Source organism: Lingula anatina, chromosome 2, assembly GCF_051362555.1.
Source record: "Lingula anatina isolate TDL-2025a chromosome 2, LinAna3.0, whole genome shotgun sequence".
NCBI classification, from domain to species: Eukaryota; Metazoa; Brachiopoda; class Lingulata; order Lingulida; family Lingulidae; genus Lingula; species Lingula anatina.
The window spans coordinates 5,529,834-5,551,589 of NC_141768.1; the positions used below are offsets into that span (position 1 = coordinate 5,529,834).

At 33.4% G+C, this 21,756-nt stretch overlaps 2 protein-coding genes across 2 annotated transcripts; one reads left to right on the top strand and one right to left on the bottom strand.

Moving 5' to 3' along the window:
- Positions 1-201: 201 nt before the first annotated feature.
- LOC106176904 (stress-activated protein kinase JNK) lies at positions 202-15,397 on the bottom strand. The gene is made up of 11 exons (XM_013559492.2): positions 15,261-15,397; positions 12,529-12,844; positions 10,782-10,911; positions 9,121-9,179; positions 5,804-5,942; positions 5,310-5,475; positions 4,920-4,991; positions 4,348-4,658; positions 2,577-2,640; positions 1,972-2,046; positions 202-1,595 (listed from the first exon to the last, which is right to left on the bottom strand). The coding sequence occupies exons 2-11, from the start codon at positions 12,645-12,647 to the stop codon at positions 1,519-1,521; spliced, it is 1,212 nt and encodes a 403-aa protein (XP_013414946.2). The 5' UTR covers positions 12,648-12,844; positions 15,261-15,397; the 3' UTR covers positions 202-1,518.
- A 149-nt stretch (positions 15,398-15,546) lies between these two features.
- On the top strand, positions 15,547-21,720 carry LOC106176874 (rho GTPase-activating protein 24). The gene is made up of 5 exons (XM_013559439.2): positions 15,547-15,685; positions 16,883-17,239; positions 18,306-18,428; positions 18,956-19,079; positions 19,304-21,720. Exons 2-5 carry the CDS (start codon positions 16,888-16,890, stop codon positions 20,535-20,537), a joined length of 1,833 nt encoding a protein of 610 aa, XP_013414893.2. The 5' UTR covers positions 15,547-15,685; positions 16,883-16,887; the 3' UTR covers positions 20,538-21,720.
- The last annotated feature ends 36 nt before the right edge of the window (positions 21,721-21,756 follow it).

A 21,756-nucleotide genomic window follows, 5' to 3' on the forward strand; every position in this document is an offset into this window, starting at 1 on the left:
GTCTATGTTTACAATCCAAATCCTGCACTACTATAACAAGAACATGAAAACTGCAGGTCTTTGAAATTCTCATTTGAAGAGCTATTCAAATGTTTGGATTATTTTAACTACATTTTTCACTATGATGTACATTGTGTCATTTTGTAACATACTGAGACTTAACAAGCATGGTGAAAAACCAAACAAAAATACCAAGTCCCCTGAAAATGCAGACTCAATTTATTGAATTTCAGTGGTGGCCTGCAAAGAAAGCAGACATCATATGTGTGATCAATATTGTAAGGCAGTGAAAAAGAAGATGGACAAAGAAGTGTGTTCTTTTACAAAATTTATCTGAAACATTAATATTCCATTTAATCCCTGTCCACCACAACATCAGAGCTAGATTGGAGTGCATTAACATTTTTTTCTAAAAATTTGAAAATGCTCCAGTATTCCTGAACTTTCTAAAAATTTGGTGTGTAATCAAATTCCAGACAAAAAAGTAACACAAAACATATGCAACTGCTTTAATTTGTAATGAGAAATTTTAGTCACAAATTATAAAGAACCAACACAGTTTTCTTCTACATGCTGCCTGCAAACCAGTTCAAAAATTAGAAAATTTAATGCAAAAATTACATTCCATTTCAGGAGGGCAAACTTGCTGTGTGCTAGGACATGGAACAGACAAAAAAGAGACATGCAAAACTAAAATAATTTTTGCACCTTTCAGTGCATTTTCCTTCTTTAAATGAATAAATAATATGCAGGAAGACTTCTAAGAACTGAGGTTTGCACTGTATGCAGCTGAAATGTCAGTGGAGCAACTTGGCACTATTAACCTATGGAATATTTTTGTGGGTAGACAACAAAATTGAATATTTTTGTGGGTAGACAACAAACAACAAAACCCTTTCAAAATGTAAATTTCATAACCAAACTGGACTTTCAAATTATTCTGTTGTTTCACAATCTTGACTTTAATACAACAAAAAACACAATTATATCCCACTTACACAAACCATTTTTGTTTACAGACTTCATTTTTTTTTCTCTGCAAATTATGTTTTTTAAGTTTACATTTTTTTGTTCATCATCATCATTTAGGATCATATCCCTCTGAAGTTCTATGCACTCAAGTCATGAAGCAAAGCATTAGAAAACCTCAACGCACTTGAAACTGTAAGATGCTGCCATCTTTTAAATATATTCATAAATGCCTGAATCTTAGCAAGTCAACAACAACTTAGTGAATCATTTTTAAACATATCCATACTGTGAAAAGTTCATCACAGAGAACTTCAATAGAGCTGGTCAATTGAAGGGTACAAATCACTCACAGCATGATAGAAATTGTCATTTCCTTGATGTATACCATTCCTATCTTGCTTTTAAAAACCACCCTAGTCCCCAGGCCTGTACTCACAGCAGGTTGCCTGCCTGCTTGTACCCACACTATCCCTTTTATCTGTATCCTTATGAGCTTGCAAGCCTGTACAGCACATTCATTATCTGTATAGGCCCTCAAATCTAGGATCATCGCCTCCTGTTTTGACTAGGAGAGGCTGAAGATGATCCTCCCGAAGCACCTGAACAATTTGTGGCACCGCCATCTGGTAAAAATGAAAGAAAATTTTAGTATAATCAAGGAACCTAGGTATAACACACAGGGACATTTTCTCTTTAAATATCTTTCTTTCATTGAAGTCCATCAGCCTAAACTCTGATAAGGCTACTTATGCCACATGGAAAACATTAAAAAATATGAGAGATTTTTACCTCTTAATCTTTACATTGTAGTAAATCTTTACAAGCAGTTAGGTGCCTGGTCTGAGGCAGAAGTACTATATAGACACATGCATAATGTTGTAAAAAAATGTCTTCATTACTAACACTTAGGATTTTTATGTCAATGCAATTTATTGGCCTGTATTCCAAATAGTGTTTTAAGATCAATCAACAGATTGTATTCATTAACAGTGTCACTACCTTGCGTATGATTGTGCATAGAGCCTACACGGTTATTCCTGTTTTCAAAGGCTACAACCTCCTTATAGATCAACTCTGAAAGAAAAATGAGACATTCAAAATTTCATCAATCTCATTAATTTAAATTTATAAGAATTAATTGGGACTCCTGGGAGATATTCAGTAATAATCATGGTTTTGAACAGTGTCCATGGTTGGGAACAAAGGCTTTTGCAAATGTCTTATACACTCTTATTTCATAACAAAAAATAGTGGCCATACCATTTAGATCTATGAAATCATGACAGCTAATCTATACAGATAATTATTCACTAATGTTTAGTATTTTTTTTTCAAATAATCTTAACAAGCTTGTCAAGTCTGTAATTTTAATCAAGAAATGATCTATTATATGGCAGGGTATTCAAATACCAGCAAATAAAATGTTTATATAATACAGGACCACTACAGCATAAAAATTCCAGCTTTTCTAATTTGGTTACAGAAAATTTAATATATTTTACTCTTATTCTTGATATAGCCCAACACATAGCAGTATGGCTGAAAGGAAAGTTAAACCAGGTAATAGCTTACGGTGAAAAATCATTATCAAAAGTTCTATTTACCCTTCCACTCATCCACTGAATGCTCTCTTTCATCAACAGTGTGGTCATATGGCATTGGAGATGGCTAAAACAGAAAGATAATAATACTGAACATATATTGACTGTTTAGGTTTTGCCTTAACACTTTAAAGGCTCCTACATACATTATAATGAAAAAACAGATTTAGGAAATTGCTGTCTACTACAATAATGGAAAATGTACAAATTATGTTTATATTACGTTGATTGCATTAACCATTTTAATGTTTCATTTATATGGGTAAACATATCTTTTAAATTCAGATATATGATTCATAAAATCTGCCAAGTGATGATTCTTCACAACTATTTCCACAGTTACTGTGAAAAGTGATAATATTGGCAACTGCTGTGTATAAATGGGAAGAAGAAAATGTGCCAGCTGTACATAAAACTGATCATCCAAGAAAAAGGTACTCTAAGAAAGGATGATAACATCTATAAAATATGTCTTAGTCCACTGAGGCAACAAACAGGCATCTATTATTACATCTTTATCCCATAAACCAATGCTAAATCACAAGTACTTTTATTCAATATATTGATCATTCACATGCTTGAGCCTCTAAGTGTCCACAGTTGCTTACTTCCCATACTGTGCTTCAACAAATTCTTGAATATTTCTGATGGAAAATTTTCATGAAGCTTCCTTATATTTCAAAAATATAATACCTATCTTTCATCACCATAACTGGTATAAACTTTCTACCAGTTTTCTATTTATGGAATATAAGTTTTCCAGAATGTATATTTCATTCTTAATTTAAACTTAGAATTTTGTTTATCTGTATACAGGAAACGGTGGAGGGTCAATCAGGCTAAACAAAAACATTCATTTTTACTCCAATAGCCTGCTTTATCTCTTTACACAGATTTACTTTTAAATGTCACATTTCCCATGCAAGTCTTTGGTATACATATTTTTAATGCACACCATATAAGTAGTTTTGGGGATTATAAAACCTGGTAAGCTGGTGTCACAATGTTTAATAAATTCACCTTACTTCATTAAAACTATGCACAGCCCTAGTGGAACCAAGACAAGATCAGCACTTTTTACAAAATGGCAACATTATTTCACATCAGTTAATGCATGACCTCAGGAGATTATTTAAAGCTAAACCTTATGAGGGGTGGTCATGGGGTTATCAACCTAATCATAACCTGTATCATTCATCTTAGTCTACCTATAAAATGGAGCCAAAGAATGAAGAAATCCTGATTTGATCAACATGCACATTATTGGACAAAAGAAGTTATTAAGGAAACTATGAATATCAATATACCTGGTAATAGAGGTTATCCATCTCTTTACACCTGTGTGTATTGCAAATTAACAGCGGAATATTTTGTGCATTCACATTTGCTCATAAAATAATGTTTCTCCTTATCATCAGAAAATTATTAAAACCATATTTGTGCTGAAATAGAACTGTGACTGAGGACTTACCTATCTGGCATACACAACTGGACAACTTAATTCTTATGGCGAAATAGGATTTTCATCGTTTCTTGACTAGTGATGACAAAAAAGTAAACTGCTTCTAAGAAGACTAAATGTGTTTTTACCTATGAAACACGACATCTTCTCTCAATGATGATTCAACCATGTGATCAGGGTCCTTTAATGAAGGGTTGAAACATTATCCCTCACAGGTAAAAACACGTTTAGATTTTTTTGAAATGCTTTACTTTTTTAACAATTTAATTTTTGTGACTTTTTTTATTAATCCTCACAAGCAGCCCCACTTACCCCATTGACTTCATTCTCATCATACCAGACATTGATATACGGGTGCATTAATGCTTGATCAACAGATATCCTTTTCTCTGGGTCTATCACTATCATTTTGGATAACAAATCCCGAGACATTGAAGCTGTCAGTCCAGAATGTTCAGTACTATTTGGCGGAAATAACACATCAGGGAAGAGTTTTTCAACAGAGTATCCTGGGTATTTTGGTCTATTTTCAACATAATTCCTAACTGTTGGCTGTAACCTTTTCATAAATTCTTGTGAAGGTGTTCCTAACTGTTCAATGATTTTATTCCATTGGTCTATGTCTGAGTAGATGGTTAAGTTCAATAATTCAACCAGGTTCAAATAAAGTGTTGGTACATCCACTAACAAGATGTACGATGCGAAAGTCAAAACTAAAACCTCAAGCATGAAACAACATCTCATTTTTTGTCAATGTGTTAAACATCAATATGTGGCACCATACTGAGATAACTGTAATGTTTTGAATGTATAAATAACATGTAAAATGTGTACATATTTCATACACTGGTAATGTTAGAAATCATAATCTATTACAAGGATACGGTCACTTCCTGGAAACAACACACCTCCTCGTATCATCTCTCCCATAATACATCCCACTGACCAGATGTCGACTGAAGAATTAAAAAGACAAGATAAGGAATATCATTATAATTATCTATTATAATCATATAACATTTATTAGTTTAAAAATTATAATACATGTACACTCTGTGCCTAAAACTTCAGTCCAAGAATAGGTCCAAGAATCTACTGGCCAAAAGTAGAAGCATAATTGTTCATGAGCCAATTAATTTAATATGAGCCAATTTCAATTAAAGAAATAAAAATAATTCTGAACATTTTGATGACAAAAAAATTATTTCAGCAATTGGCAAATATATTCAATAAAACATAAAGGAAAAATAAACAATATCTCTTTGATGCCTTACCATTGTCTTTATACCCCATTCCTAGAATGACTTCTGGAGCTCTGTAATACCTGGTGACCACATAGGGGGTCATCATAAAACTTGTCCCTGCAGTACGGGCTAGACCAAAGTCTAAAATCTTCAATGTACAGTCTGATTTGACTACTATATTACTTGGCTTTAGGTCCTGAAATAGATGTAGATAAAGAATTTTATTTCCCCCTCAAGATAAAAACTGTGGATAGATCCCATTAAATGGACAATATCTTTTAGTAATATATATGACTTCTGGGGAAGGTACTTAAACCCTAATTCACATTTTATCATAATAATAAGAGTTAAAGCTATGACACATTATTATTCATCTTTATAGTCGATATATTGTTAAAAAAACAGTGCATCTCACTTCTCCTATCTACTATTCAACAAAAATATCCAGTTCAAGTTGATATTGATATTTCTCTCAATTAATAAACACACCAAATTTCTCCATCTTCTCCAGTGAGCAGACCTACCCTGTGTATAATTCCTGCAGAGTGTAGATGCTTTATTCCACACAGCATCTGGTAGAGAAGGTAGGACATGCGCTCGTGGTCTAGGTCCATCTGAATAACTTGACACAAGTTGGCATCCATCAGCTCCATCACTAGGTAACTGCAACAGAAAAGATACTCATTAATAGCTCCATTAATTTCAAACATCATATACAAGGTATTCAAAATTTTTCTTTTTCATTTTTTTTTTCATTGAAATAACACTTTTTATCTGCTGGCACATATTTGTATCTCTGCAGTATTCCTTAAAGATAAATCTTTTTATTTCTTAATTTCAACTTACTGCCAATGAATATACTTGTTATATCAACTTAAAATTGGCTATTTATTTGAAAATAATCAAAATATTATATCCAATCAATTTACAAATCCAAAAAAAATAATTTAAAAAAACTTTAAGTCAATCATTTGCTTTTTATAACTAACAGACCACTTTTTAATAATAACAATAAAAAAGATATTAAATATATTCTGGACTTCAGAACTCAGGAACTTTTAAAGGGTCAACTATTGATCCATTGTGGTTAATGTGATATATATAGAACGCCAGAGAACCGTCCCATACACAATGCACCCACATATGTGCTGTGCCACTGAGCTCCACTTGGGCAGTGTCCAGTGGGCTTTCCTAAGAACAAGAATCCACAGACTGAATATTGATTTCCACTTAATAGCCAAGACATGAAAACCATGATACCTGGTAGTGAAGGGAGAGATCAATCTCTGACCTTGAACTTTTCAATTAGACTCCCTTTCTTTTGTGCTACTGTGATTTTTTAACCTTCATAAATATTAATAATACAGATATTCATCCGGTAGATCTAGAAGTCCTGCTAAATAAAACATTTTTACCAAATTGATGAATGATGAAAAATAGTACTTTTTTGTCTTTTTTTGGCATGTGTCAAAATTGGATATGCTCACTTGTTAAACAATTGTTCTTTTGATTATGACATTATCTTTGAATTATTTACTAGGATATTCTCCTGATACCTTTACCTAATAGTTCACCTGCCACAACCATTGCTAAACTGTCTGAGACCTGTCATTACAGACATATAAAAAACATGTATATCAAATGACAATGGGGACTCACCATCATCTTCCCAATAAAAAACAGTGTTTATTATTTTAGAAGTTGATGTAAAAAGTACTTCTTAATGTATATAAGCACCAAGAGCACTTGTCTAGTCACTCACGTGGAGAATCCTAAGACAATCAATAACATTTTCTGAGGTCACCATCGATTGGCACACTACTCCTCATGATACACTGAAAATGCTTTCAATAATTATTTCCACAATCCTAAAAGGGGCCACATCATATAACAATACCTAAACCAGGATCATGTATAAATAATATAATTTCACAATAATTGGATCAACCTCATTCAGGATATGCTTGGCCAGTATGAAAATGGAATGGACATTAAAAGCTTAGTATTGTCCATAGACATACATGAAGTCTCTGTTGGTATCCTACCATTGAAACAAAAATTACATTGCATTAACAGTGTATGGCCAAACTGAACTTTCCCATACCTTGTTAGACCTTCTTTTGTGACAAGCCTCTGCAGACAAAACTGACAGAGATTAATGCAATAGATCATACTCTCATTAGGAATTTACAATAACCTTCCCTGTGCCAAGCAGTAAATGTGAGATAGAAATCATATCATTGATTCAATTTTGGTGCTTCTGTTAACAACGTTTGGCCATATGATTTATACCAGCACTACATAAGCATAAAGAAATTCTAATGTCCCAAGCACACTAAACCATTTAAATGTAGTGATACAATACAAAACTTTTCCATCAAGCAATGGTATTGCAGAGGCACGTACAAGAGAGAAAACAAATCAATTATCTATATAAATGCATTTTGAGAGTGATTCAGCACAGATTAGATTGTATATGGCCAATGTGCAATTGGTTTGCTGCTCAGAAGAGTAAATGACTCCTAGAGTAAGCCACATTTCTTGACATTTTGATGTGCCTGACTCATGACTGTAGGGCATGTCCATCATTTCTCTGCTGTCATGAAGGGTTTCGCAATGATGCCGATGCTTCTGACATGATTCAAGCACGTGTGTGATTCAAAAAAGGTCTTCACTTTCTAATTTTCTCCATGTAAATATATATAAGTGCACTTGATGACACTTGGTTTTTATCTTTTGAGTAAAATATTTTTGTCTCTACTTTTTGGATAGTGGTTGGGTATAAAAGGTGTTTCCATCAGTTCTTTGTAACATTACACCTAACAGATACATAGATGAAAAATCAAAAAGAAGACGGAAACCAAAATATGTCTGTATATGAGCTCAGTCTATCATTATTGACAACCATTCTTTCTGAAATTCCACACCCAATACATTTGGCACGTACTACAGCAAAAGACAAACAATTCCCCTCTGCAGGCCATATGCAATATGCTATTTTTCTAGGCAATAATTGTATCTTGCGTCCACTTTGTGAGTTATTGCAATTGATGTGAAATGGAATGGCTGTTATTGTAGTGAATTTGGTGTTTCTTTCCAAGTAACAAGGTGCACAAAACAAGACTAATTTGAACACTATCTCCACATTAATTGCTCAGCCGGTGCATTTATATGGGATTTTCCATTCTGTAGTGTTGTCTGTGCTTTGTCAAATATGATTAAAAACTCATCACAAGAGGATAAACTATGTATCCTAGGGGTTATCCCAGCTCATCTTTCAATACGTTTCTTCAGAATGGGTCTCATGGAAATTATTCCAAATAATTTTCACAAAATTGGATTTCTTCTTATTTAACATTGAAAACCACCCATTGGATAAACCACTTTGCTAACTGAATTAAAATTGAAAAGACAGATGAAAGAATCTTGTACTTAAAGCCCATTAAGTGTTTATATCAGTCACAAAAGGACTTAAAAAAACTGAAATAACACCCCTTGTCTTTTTTTCACTGAGAGCCTGGATTTAAAAAAGCTTTTATGATTATACAAGATTGGCTTAAAATGTTGCTGAAAAAAATAACAGGACTCATTCTTTTTCCAAAGGGCAAACTGTCACCTTTTTGGAGAGACATTGGCCTGAATTTTGTTTAAGCTACACTTCAAATTTATTGACAAATCAATGATTTCAAAAAAAAAAAAAAAATTCATTTTCTGGTTTCTGTAAATTATATTTGGGATTTGATTAAAATTCCACAAACTAGCCTAGCCTAAACTATCATAAAGTAAATTAAAAAAAACAAAACAAAAAACATTCAATATGACTGGGACTAGACACACTTACACATCTTGGAATTCTTCTAGGGTCTTTTGTGGTGTAAATGCATTCAGGAGACCAATGATCTGAAAAAGCAATATGCATTTAATTAAGCATAAACACAAGTTGTGAACCAATTATGGTAATCCAGAACAATCACTCTCACCAGCCCCTCTAATTAGGCTGCACGCGATGTTCATTAGCTTAAATAAAATGTATTCAGCACATGCAATCGCGAAAGATGTGTCTTGATCAATGACCACTTTTCTCGATCCTTCAATTAACGTGAAATTCAGTGTTTGAATATTGGAGAAAACACACACACCTCATTCCTATGAGCATTAAGCATGTTGATATTACCTGGAAACAACCGTCGTCTCACACTGACACAGTATCACGCTAACAATTCACCAAAAGACATGCCACACTGGGTATCATAGCACAGGAAATCAATCTATATTTAACTTTTTTTTTCCAAGAAATCAATGTCACTTGCTGGCTGACTACTATAATCCAATATGAACAGTATCCCAAGAGAAGGGGAGAGAACAGAAAGTTAATTAAAAAATCATGCAATGAGTGTTATACTGTGGAAAAAAGATGTTGAACAGCATATACATGACTGTCGCCTTTTCTGATGAGTTTCATCCCAAAAAGTTCACACTAGGTTCATATTATCATGACAGATTTAAGAGCACCATGACAGATCTAATCAAAGTGTCTATTTTTCTGGCATCTGGAACAGCTTCACATATAAATTATATCACTTAAAATAATTTTAGTTGTAATTTAATCATAGCACTTTCTGTCCCTGAATAATTTTTTACACAGATTGAAATGTTGTTCGTGTATCTTATTTGCATAAAACATTTAAGTGTTTAACATCCTCATCATCTGTATCTGCTTGGTAATCCTTTTGACAGTTCAACAAAGAATGTATTTTAAATAGGGTATAAAATGTATAGGGTCCTTAATAAGCTAATATTTCAAGTCATGATTAAAAAACAACACCAGGGAATCCTTCTTTTTGGATATTGCTACGTATATTTGAAAGCAATTAATCTTAAAACTGACCCCTCAAGGGTGCGAAAGAGTTTTTACAGTGCTATTATCACTATTCAAGCCTGGCTGCTTTCTTCTAATCAATAGACTTCATTACTGATGGGAAAAAGCTTCACTGCAGCAAACAACATGCTATTGGCCAATCTTGACTTGGAAAGGTCAGTGTGTTGTCTTTCTACAGATGAATGAAGTTTTGTATTGACAGGGAGATTATAAGCATGAAAAAAATGTCATTCCAGACAAAAATTTGCAATAACAAATGTTAGGCTAACATATGGCCCTGGTCCCATCAATAAGGTGAATTTCTGTGGTTAAAATAGCTAGATTACTGCATTAAACTAGACCAGTCATTTTAACATACTTGAATAAGAGTGTTCTATAATTCGGTGCTAATTGCAAGGATCCTTAAATTTCAGGTAATGAACTGATCATGTCCTTTTCTATGAAAATGATTGAGGCTTCAAATTCTTAGTAATATATTCTTTCTTACATAACACATGATATAGATATCCCATCAAGGATTGCAGGTGTGGAATTTTTCTCCAAAGTTGTACTCTTTTTTTTTTCAAACTCTAGCAAGCAATTTTCTACTTTGAACAACACACAATTAAAAAACCCATACTTACATTCTTGTGATTCACTAGCTTCATGAGAACAAATTCTCTATAGGCTCTCTTGGCGTGGGTAACATTCTGGAAGGGTCTACTCAACTTCTTAATTGCCACATTTTGTCCTGTGACGGAATCATTGGCAGCACTGATAAAGATAAGAAAAATCACAATACATGATAAGACTGTTTAACATTAGGGAATGGCAGATATACAGGGAACAGACAGTACTGAAAGTAATTGGATGCATGTCTACATGGATTCAGAAATTAAACGACAGTCTGAGGAACAAAAGAAAAGAACTCTGTCAAGAAAGGTCTTGCTCAATCAGAACACGCAAACAGAAAGGAGAGACAAACTGCTAGGCAAAACACTGAACAAACACGATCAGTGTGAAAACAGGGAACAAAAATTTTCATGATTCAATTTACATATAATACTACATCAGAAAAGGATTTGTTGGAAAATAGAGCTTGCTTCTGAACAAACTGGGTCACAGCACTAAATGCAATATGTAAGCATACTTTGTTATAGCTAAATCTTAGGAGTATTTTGTTCAATTAAAGTTTATTTATCATTCCCATCTTAATTTCTGCAGTTTATACCAAAACATCCTTGTCTGACATTTCTGACAAAATTGTATGTCCATCTCAAAGGTAATGCCATATACCAGTTAATTAATCATTATCAATTTTATACATACAGGGTTTCAAGGTCTACATTTCATGATCACTTCTCCCATAAATTTTATGGTAATCCTTGTTTTGAATTACGTCAGTAATATGGTGACTAGTTGCTGACACCAGTCCTAATTATGTTTTACATGTCAAAGATTATATGACAGTGGCAAAGGTAATATATGGTGTATATTTATGTGTTTTCAGGCTTGCACAACACACTGTAGCAGCTGAACTCTGAAGTAAGTTGCATACAACTGTATTCAAATTATGGAATTCTCAATTTGAATTAAAAAAAAAAACACACTGCATACCTTGCAGAACTAAATATCTATGTAAAATGATACATTTAAGGCACATATAATTGTTATCATGGCAGGAAATGCCAGGAAATTTTGTACAATTTACTTTGTATCCACAGACAAAAATGTAGGTGTGAACAGGAGAGAAGATCAATAACAAGGAGCTTGAAATGAGAAAGATATTAGAGATGGTCATTCTAAAAGAAATTCTAATGGAGTAGGTCAAAATAACTATATTAATCCCATAAAGAAATGGTTTTGTGAGAGCTCATCCTGGCGAACTAGTAGTTACAACATGGATTATTCTTGGAAATCTATGATTGTTCAGGTCAAAATTATATATATATATATACATGTATGCCATAGGGAGTCAGAATGTAAAGAAATTCTTGCCGACTTTAGACTTGTAGATTTCCTCTAACAAGACTCAATATGTTGATTTTTTTACACCCAAAATAATATCACTATTTCACAGCTTCTAAATATGCCAATAAAATGAATTACCATTTTTAGAGACTATATCAATATTCTTCATTTTAAGTAACTTTAAAAAAGACAAACAGAGGAACTTTACTTCAGGTATAGAGAAACATGGCATTTTCACTGCATTTTTAAAGTGTATATACCAGCATATTAAAGTTCAAGACATCCAAAGAACTTGTTAAGTCATTTTCATGGTCTACAAAAATACACCTTATATTTTCAAGCATTTAAGGCCTACTCATTTGACATGGCCTTATACCATAAAGATGCTTAAGGTAACCACTTGTAACCTAGGTAACTTACCACACAATCCCTTGTGCACCTGAGCCAATGGGCTTGAGATTCTGGTAGCGTTTCAAGATTGTAAAAGTAGAGTCTCCTACTTCAACAGTAGTATACTGATTGGGATTCTTGCCACTCATTCTAATGGCTCGGATCAAGTCAAAGAGCACAGCTATATACAGTGATTCAATGGTGATGGAATATATATATGTGTATATATATATATTTATTTCTTATTGCAATCTTGGTCAATATTCTTAGCTCTTCTACTGTAACACTACGATGTATTGCTTTTCACAACTTGCAGAGACTAATGCTGCCATTTAGGTGCGTTTATCTGAAAAAAAAAGTGAGAGTCATTAATACAATGCATTGTGTTGCTAATAATAAATGTGTAAAAATTGTCATGGCTTACAAGGTCAAATTATGCACAATAACATGATCATGCTTAATAAATTAATAGTTTCCCAAAAAGAGAAAAGTGAAGATTATTAGATATTGTATCATGTAAACACTTAATCTGAATAGCCAGGTAAGGTAAAAGCTTTGCAAGTTTGGGTATGAAATATAATAGCTCATGCAGTGCATACTTCTTTACTTCTATAAACAATCTCAGCTAATCTTTTCATTGCATTCACATTTTAAGCAAGTAGAGGGAAATTGGCTCAATTATCTTTTCCAATGTCAGTTTTACAATGGGATTAAAAGCAGTGTCTGAAACAGGTCAGCCCACATAAAACGTCAATGTTTTCTACCTGTATCTCATCAAAGACGGATAAATGAAAAGTAACAGTTTTTATAATAAAAAATTTGCAATACTCCAAAACAACAACAACAATATCAATAATTGGATTGAAATATTTTTATGATTCATTGATATATTGTTTTATTTTACCTATAAAGTCTTTAGTGTGCACAATGTTTTAGAATGTTTATAAAGAAGTAAATTACCCATTTTTCATGTAATGCCTTTCAACCATATGGCAAATATGGTATAAAGGTTAACTGATTCAACAAAAACCAACTCAAAAGTCATGAACACTAAAATAGGCCAAATGAAAAAAATTATGTATCGAAACAGGTGTATCATGATGCAGCAATTTCAAGTCCAGCCTTCACAAATAACTGGTCCTATCAAGTGATACTCTCAGCTAACTTCAACAGCTGAATAGTTTCTTTTTCTACCTGCATTTACTGATGCAATGTTCATATGGTTTACACTTCCTCTATCTCACTGAAGCACTTTAACTAAAAATACATAAAAGGTTGCTGCAATGTTTGAATGCCGATCATGAGAAACAATTGACTATGAATGGTTGGGTCTATATCTTAAGTGTATTATAATAGGATAATATACACAGAATTTTACTGTTCACAAACTATTTCAGTTTAATCAACATTAGCATTAATAAGCATAAGAAACAGTAAAATATACAGTATCTTTAATTTATCTTTGTGTGATATGATAAATGATCAACTATCAATCCACTTCAGTGTAAAATGTTTTTTATAAAACTTTAAAACAGCATCCTTGAGTGCACATCATTGTTAAGTAAAGCCAAGAGGTTCCCTTCTCCATGTACTTGATTGTGATAACAAAAGTGCAAAGTACTCTGTACAAACCTTAAAGTAAAATCACATTACAAGTGCAAATTAATATATTTTGTTTTCATATAAACAAGCAGCCATCAATAAAAACCTTGCCATAAAAAAGATTTGATACCTCACTTTTAATGTGAAACTTTCTTAGGTTGTTATTCTAAATGTACGGAACCATTGTCATTACTTTTAAATTTTATTTTTTTTTATTGACCATGTTGGGCTTGTAACTTTATATTTTGTATTGATCAAATTGGGGTTGGATAAACTGGGTGATGATAAAAAAGAACAAAGAATACCTGGTAAGATACTCTGTTCAAGCAATCACCACCCCAAGAATGCACTACCGGTTTACTGGCAAGTATTTGATCTGTGCCCTTTTATGAATATTTTATAAATATTTTAATTCATTATCAACTTACTGCTTAAATACAATAAAATGACAGTCATTCCAACTGTACATTGTATTGAGGCAAAATTTGTTCAGCTGCAATCTGAGAGAGATGTTATACCTGTTAAACACAACCAACTTTAGATTAACTATCAAAGGACAAAGGACTTAGGTATTAATTTATCTAACTACTTCCTCACTGACATATTCTTGAAAGTATAATAGAAATGTTTAATCTACTCTTGGTGGATCCCTATGAAGATACAGAGCCAAGTCCACAACTTTGAAAAGTCCCACCTCGGTTGATATGTACGGAGAAGAAAAAAACGCTTCAGAAAAGGGGATGTCATTTTTAAAAATAAAAAAGACGCATATGAAGATTTTTTCATATGTATTAAGAATTTTAAAAAAGTACAATATCGTCTTCAGTCAAAGTTGGCACAACAATTTCTTCTTGCCAACCCGACCACTGTCAGTTTGCCTTTGACACCGACAGGCTGTCAAGTTCGGTCGATCGCCAAGAATGTATCCACTACGATACTGCTGGGTTATCTGTGTTTGTAAACCCCTGCACTTATAACTAATATAATCATCTACATATACTGCTACTACTATAGTTATACTGATGATAGTCCTGTCGACGGTGCCGCTGCTGCCACTACTTTCGCGTTTAACTAGTTTCACTCGGTGTTGCGATTCCCATCCTGGATATATATTAGATATTAAAAGAAGAGCCCTAGCTATATCTTAATCTTAAGCTTACCTTTTTGTTAATATTCTGGAATAACCTGCAAGTTATATAGGCATCTGTGTGATAACCATTTCTCTCCTAAAATATTTACTGGGAATTCGCAAAACCATTTCTGGGTAAATTTATCATAGTATGTGTCTACGTCATCACTTTTTGTGCTGTTGGAGAAATATTTATTGGAAATATATTGAATACGCATTAAAGAAGATGGCTTTATTTGGACAAATATGCTATTTGCAACAATCAGATATCTTATTGACGCTCATATTATTAAGAAATATTAAAAAATAGACCGGCTTTTTGACCTTCACGGATGACGTCATCAATTCATGTGTAGGAAATACGGAAGATGTGAGTCAACAGAGATGACTGAATACATCGAACTGCAGTGATTAAATGTTGTTTACAAAATTGATTGGAGATTCACCACTGAGCAGGTTAGTTTTGTCTGATTGCATCCTGACAATGATTTTATATTTAGAACAAAATTGATATTGAATGTCCAACTCTTAGTATGCGTTTCGTTTAGACTGTAGAATTAGAATAAAAATTTAATGTTCATTCATTTAAGTTTAACCACATTGACAATTAACATTGTCATTGTATTGGATCTTGGACTGTGAATGTGATAAGTACTGCTTAAGAGTCGACAAGCTGATAAAGTAACATTTGCATTTATGGCTTCCTTTGTATAGTTGTTCTGAGACTGTGAATATTATACAAAATATTACATTTTAAGTCAAATGATTCAGACAGTGCCTGATATCATAATCCTGTGCCATTGTACCTATCCAAAAATGAAATTTGTATCTATATCAGCTTTTTGGGAACAGGAGATCTGCCACAATGTATATGCTAAATGTACTGACTCTTCCCATAATGGACTTTGAATTAGTTAGAAATTGCCATTTTCTGTCTTTAAGTTAAATATTTTCTAAATGATTATTACACTTTACAATTTTTAAATGTTTATTGTAGTTTTTTGCATCTTTTAAATGTTTATTACAGTTTGTTACAGTGGTCTAGGGTGTCTTTTTTTATTTTGGAGAAGATTTTTTTCTCTGATAGCATATTTAGTGTTATAAAATTGTATATCTCTTCTGAAATAAATAAGTACTACTGCCACTACTACTACTATTATTACTCTCTGAAAAAGTGATCGGAGGTATTTTTTGTCAAAATAAAGTGAATTTGTAATTGTTTTTAAATTTAGGACTTATGTATATTACATATATGCCATAGTTGCTATTAAATAATAGAAGCAAAACTTCACATATATGCATAATAAAATATATACCCTTAAGAAAAAAGATCAGTTTCAGTATAGTTTTTAGAGCTCAATTGATGTTTTCAAACATAGTGAAAGCAATCCATATAATAATTCCATTTTGTAACCAAGATAAAATATTTATAATCACTAGATATCCAGGTTTCAGCATTATTAATTCAGATAACCTGCATGGTGTATCAGGTGTCAGCCTTTGTAAAATTAGGTCATATTTATGCAGTAAATCCAATGCCTTTGTTGGAAAAGTCAGAAGAAAAAAGCTTAAGTTATCTATTTACTATCCCTTAAAGTTTAGCAGCAATATGTCTTGTAAAAAATTAAGTCATATGGCACTTTTCCATTCCAGGTAAGATGTCAGGAGCTGCAGCAACTCCTCAGAGGCAGCGCTCATTTCTTAAAACTCTTGGAGATAGAGCTTCTGCTGGGCTGAAGCCTTCCAGACAGGCACCTGCTCCCCCTGTACCCCCACTCAGCCCCAACTCCTCACAGAACATCCTCAAGTCAGGTTGGCTAAGGAAACAAGGTGGTTTGGTGAAAAACTGGCAGAAGAGATGGTTTGTTCTCAGGGGTCATTTCTTGTATTACTACACTAAGGAAGATCAGAGTAAGCTCATGGGACAGATCTTTCTTCCTGGAAACAGAATCAAGGAAATTCCTTACAACTTTGATGATCCTGGGAAGTATCTTTTGGAGGTGATCCCTGGTAAGATATTTAGTATTCTTGTCATTCAAGTCAAAGCTTGAATGATTGAATATTTTAAATCAGTTTTGTAATCCATATGTGAAAGCCATGGAAATATTTGTGGTACAAAGAGTCAATATAGCCACTGTGTGGTGGAAGATGTAATTGCTGGATCGAAAGCATGAATATTTTAACATTGGAGTCTTCATATTTTGTTAAACCTAACATTTTCTAGATGAAACAACATACTTACATGGAAATATAGTTTTGTTTATAATAACCAGCATAACTTAACATGTCAGTTTACTTGATTTATTGTATTCATATATATTGAGCAATCAAATGTTATACTTTTACCCTGAATATAAAATTGAAAGTTTGCAGTGCTTGTTCATACTTTGGTGACTAGTTGCCACAGGGGCACACGACAGGTGATGTCAATACTTAAACTTTCAGTTTTTTAACTATATATAGAAAGTCTTCAGACATGGGATAAAATTTGCAGATACTGAAGGTCTGGAGGACCTGCACTACGAAAAATCTGCAGGTTCTCCCACACATGAACCTTGTCAGTCTAGAGGACCTGTGATATCAAAAATCTTCCAGGTCCTCTGGCATTTTGAGAAGTCATAAACTGTTGGACAGGCAGTTTCCCTATATCTGTGACAGTCATGATGTCTCAGACATACATGTGATAACTCACAATCTGTACTTGCAGACTAAGGGTGCATTCCCATTGATTTTAGATCGATCTATCCCCGTGGGGAGTCTCACAAGATTACTGTCAGATAATCCGGCTTAAAGGTCTGTCCCGCCTACTGCAAGCTGTTAGGGGGTAATTTACTTCCGTGCGCGGTTGGCTGACTGCAATTTAACGTGAACTCCCAGGGAGTTAGGTCGATCTTGTAAGATCGATCTAAATCTCTGGAAATGCTCTCTTAAAAGGATGCAGTACCACAACACCCTGTACATAAGAATATTTTTAATTATTCATATAGTTTAAAAAGAACTTGCCAGCAAGTGACTTTATCCCAACACTAGGTCAATATTACAGTTCTCTTATAACATATATTATCTGGTTTCCTAGGCCCAGGTCAGACACGCATGACAACAACACATGAAACCTATCCACTCTGGGCAGATAGTGATGAAGATAGACAATCTTGGATTAGTGTAGTAAGAAGAGTAATATATGGCTACAAGGGAGGTGGTAAGTGTATTATAGTTATTGTAGTTTTTTGTTTGCCATCTGAGGCTATAAATACAATCTCATATTTATTGTTATGCAATTGTAAAGGGTTAATATTTGTATATAAATGGAAAAAGTCCATTGCTATTATAGAAAATAAATCTGTTTGTGCTGATTTCATGTCTATTTGACACATTAAGCTAATGTTTCTCTTGTTATATTTTTTACAGTGTTATATACAGTAATAACTCGATCTTTTCAGTGGGAGCAATTGTGAATTTTATAGATACTGTATTTTTCAAGTCATAAATTCTAAAAATTAGAACATTCCTATTGAGTGGTAACAACAAAACTGAAAGCAGGCTACCTTATAGTTCTATTATATGCAGAAAAAGCACCACAGATGCTACGCAGAAATATATTTTCAATAATTCAGAAATTATGTATCTGCAAAATTGATAATTTTCCCCATTGAAAAGATTGAGTCATACTGTGATAAATAGTGGTAGTTTAAAACATTAAAACAGACATGTGCTTGTTTGTTTTAGGTATATTTGGGCAGAGTTTACCAGAAACCATGAAGCATCCTCCAAACAGACATGTCCCTGATGTAGTGAGAAAATGTGTGGATTTTCTTAGGGAGCATGGGTTGGATACAGAGGGAATATTTAGGTATTTTTCCATCCATGCATGAGCACAAACATACATGCACAGGCACTGCAAAATGATCTGTTTGATATCCAAATTTAATGGGATGTCTCTTGTCTTTTTCACATAACATGTCAACAAAAATGTGCAGAACTAGTCGTAAATTAGATATGTTTCTTTGAATCTGGAATCTACTACCATTTTGTGATATTAGTATCAATTTTTGTAAAAATTATCCTTCTTTTTAGACTCCCAGGAAGATCTTCTGTTTTGAAAGAACTAAAGGAGAAGTTTGACACTTGTGAAGCACCTGACAAGTTTGATCTAGAAAATGTCGATGTTCATTCCATTGCTTCGTTGCTCAAGATGTACCTGCGTGAGCTCCCAGAACCACTCATACCAGGGGACCAATTCCTGATGCTTGCTAGCTTAGCTTCTAAATTCCAGTGTGGACTTGAAGACGAGGCTACAGAAAAAGCAGCAGAGTTGCTGAAAGAAATTCCACCATTTAACTACAATCTTCTCAAATATGTCTGTACTTTCTTCCAAGAGGTCAGCAGATACTCAGAAGTCAACAAGATGGGGATCAGCAATCTTGCCACTGTTCTTGGACCCAATATTGCCAGGAGTGAAGACACAACTGCTTTTGGGTTTATGGGGAATGCTACTTTAACACAACAAATAGCTCACATTTTGATTGAGCGTGCTGATAACATTTTCATCCTTGACTACAATGACTCTGGTGACTTGGTCCCAACAGAGGACCTGCTTAATATAAACGAACAGTTGACCACTGGTCAGCATCAATCGGCTATCAGCACTTTACCATCCCACACAATGGATTTGCTGGATCTTGATTTCTCTGGTAATTCTGAACTGCAGCAGCCTTTGGCAGTCATGTCCAGTGAACGTCCAGTCAGTCACAGCAATGAAGTGCTGAGTTGGGAGGCATCTGAAGAATTGGACGTTGATGAGGATGGAGGCGATGTTCAAGCACCTTCTCCAGTCAAAGAGGTCAACCAGTCTTCTAAGCATCACCAGTCCTCCACATTTTATGTTGATGATGAAGCTATACTATGTCTAGATAATAGAGGAGACAAAGGAAATGATAGTGCAAAGTTGAATAATCAAAATGGGGCAGAGGTAAATGAAAAGCCAACATTACCACCTCAACCAAAGCCCAGGACTTCACGCGGACATGCCAGTCTCATGTCAGAGAAAGTGACACCCTCACAGGAGGTACTACAGATTCAAGTCAAGGCATTAAAAGATGAATTGGTGAAACAGCGAACAGACTATGAAGAACAAATACAAGCTCTTAAGGCACAATTGCTAGACATGAAATCCAAACATGACCTCCGTATACAAGATATGCAAGCTCAAATTGACTTGGAACGAGTGGCAAGAGCAGACACTGTGGAAAGAGTGGTGCAGTTGCAGACACAACTGCAAGAATACCAGATGAAGTACGAGTTGCAGTAGTTAGCCAGCCAGTATTTGTAACACCAAACATTTGTACACTCAGGAGATATTAATTCTATTGCATTTGCTAACGTATTTTTAAAATGTGTAAAAGTTTAGATTTGTAAACTCATTATTAAACTCATATATAACAATTGAGAAATTGGATTATATTTTTCAAACATATATTTAGGCACTGCTATAAATTAGCAATTTTTTCAGTGTTGACCATTACATAATTGTCTTCCTATGATAAAATATTTAAAGACCATCACAACTGGTCTATAAATTTTGATTGAAAATTATTCTATTTCAGTGTTGTATATCTGAAGTTAAAACAAAGAACATTCATATATAATGGACTTTACGTACTAGATCATACTTGTGTAGTTAGATATTTTGAATATCATTTAAATGTTATGTGCATTACTGAAGGGTGCTGGTTTGAAGATGTTTGACTATCATTGTACTAATATTGCTTCCCATTTCCACAATATTTTGAAAGCTACCACTTATAGAGAGAGAGCCATATGAGATCAAATTGAAACATTAAGATAAGAGAGAATTTTGATACAATTTTTTCACATGTAAATAAACTGGACAATTTAGGACTTGCTTTTGAAATATCAGTTAATAAATGAGCTATTTTATATAAGAATTTTGTAGTCTCTTATTGGTTTTATGTTGTTTTCATCTACCAATAGTCCTGATATTTAGTCTTATTTAGAGTCAAAATTTATGAAGTCTAATGTTAAGAGTATATGTAATTAGGGTTACCAGTTTTATTTGTTGCAAGGAAGGATACATTTCCTAGTCGTTTTTTTTTTACCATTCTGCTTATTTGATTGAATGACTAATGCGATAACAAAAACACTAAAAAAATAATCTTAACCATTTATGTATTGAGTTTAACAGTGCCATGTTTATCCCACATTTATTTTGAGAGACAAATCCATAGTTAAGGAATCAGCATAGGTCTGTTATACTTTCAATAGAAAGACGATGGCAACTTTTTTCTTTTGAGATAATCAATTTGAGACTTAGTTAATTCAAGTAACATGTTTTTTAAATGATAAACTGTTTCCAGAATATGTACATTAATACATTGTTATTACAATGCTTAATGATATCAGATCTGTAGTCCATAAACAGTTCTATAAGGTAATATTTTATGAAGAAAAATAAACATTTATGCCATTTTAAACTATTGTTTATAAGTATACTTCATGTGTAACTTCAC

Coding starts and splice junctions, on each gene's coding strand:
- LOC106176904 (XM_013559492.2), bottom strand. CDS start 12,647: ATGAGTGGCAAGAATCCCAATCAGTATACTACTGTTGAAGTAGGAGAC. Junction 10,912..12,528: donor GGTGCACAAGGGATTGTGTG/GTAAGTTACCTA, acceptor TATCTTTATCAG/TGCTGCCAATGATTCCGTCA. Junction 2,641..4,347: donor ATGAGAATGAAGTCAATGGG/GTAAGTGGGGCT, acceptor TTTCTGTTTTAG/CCATCTCCAATGCCATATGA.
- LOC106176874 (XM_013559439.2), top strand. CDS start 16,888: ATGTCAGGAGCTGCAGCAACTCCTCAGAGGCAGCGCTCATTTCTTAAA. Junction 17,240..18,305: donor TCTTTTGGAGGTGATCCCTG/GTAAGATATTTA, acceptor CTGGTTTCCTAG/GCCCAGGTCAGACACGCATG. Junction 19,080..19,303: donor GATACAGAGGGAATATTTAG/GTATTTTTCCAT, acceptor CCTTCTTTTTAG/ACTCCCAGGAAGATCTTCTG.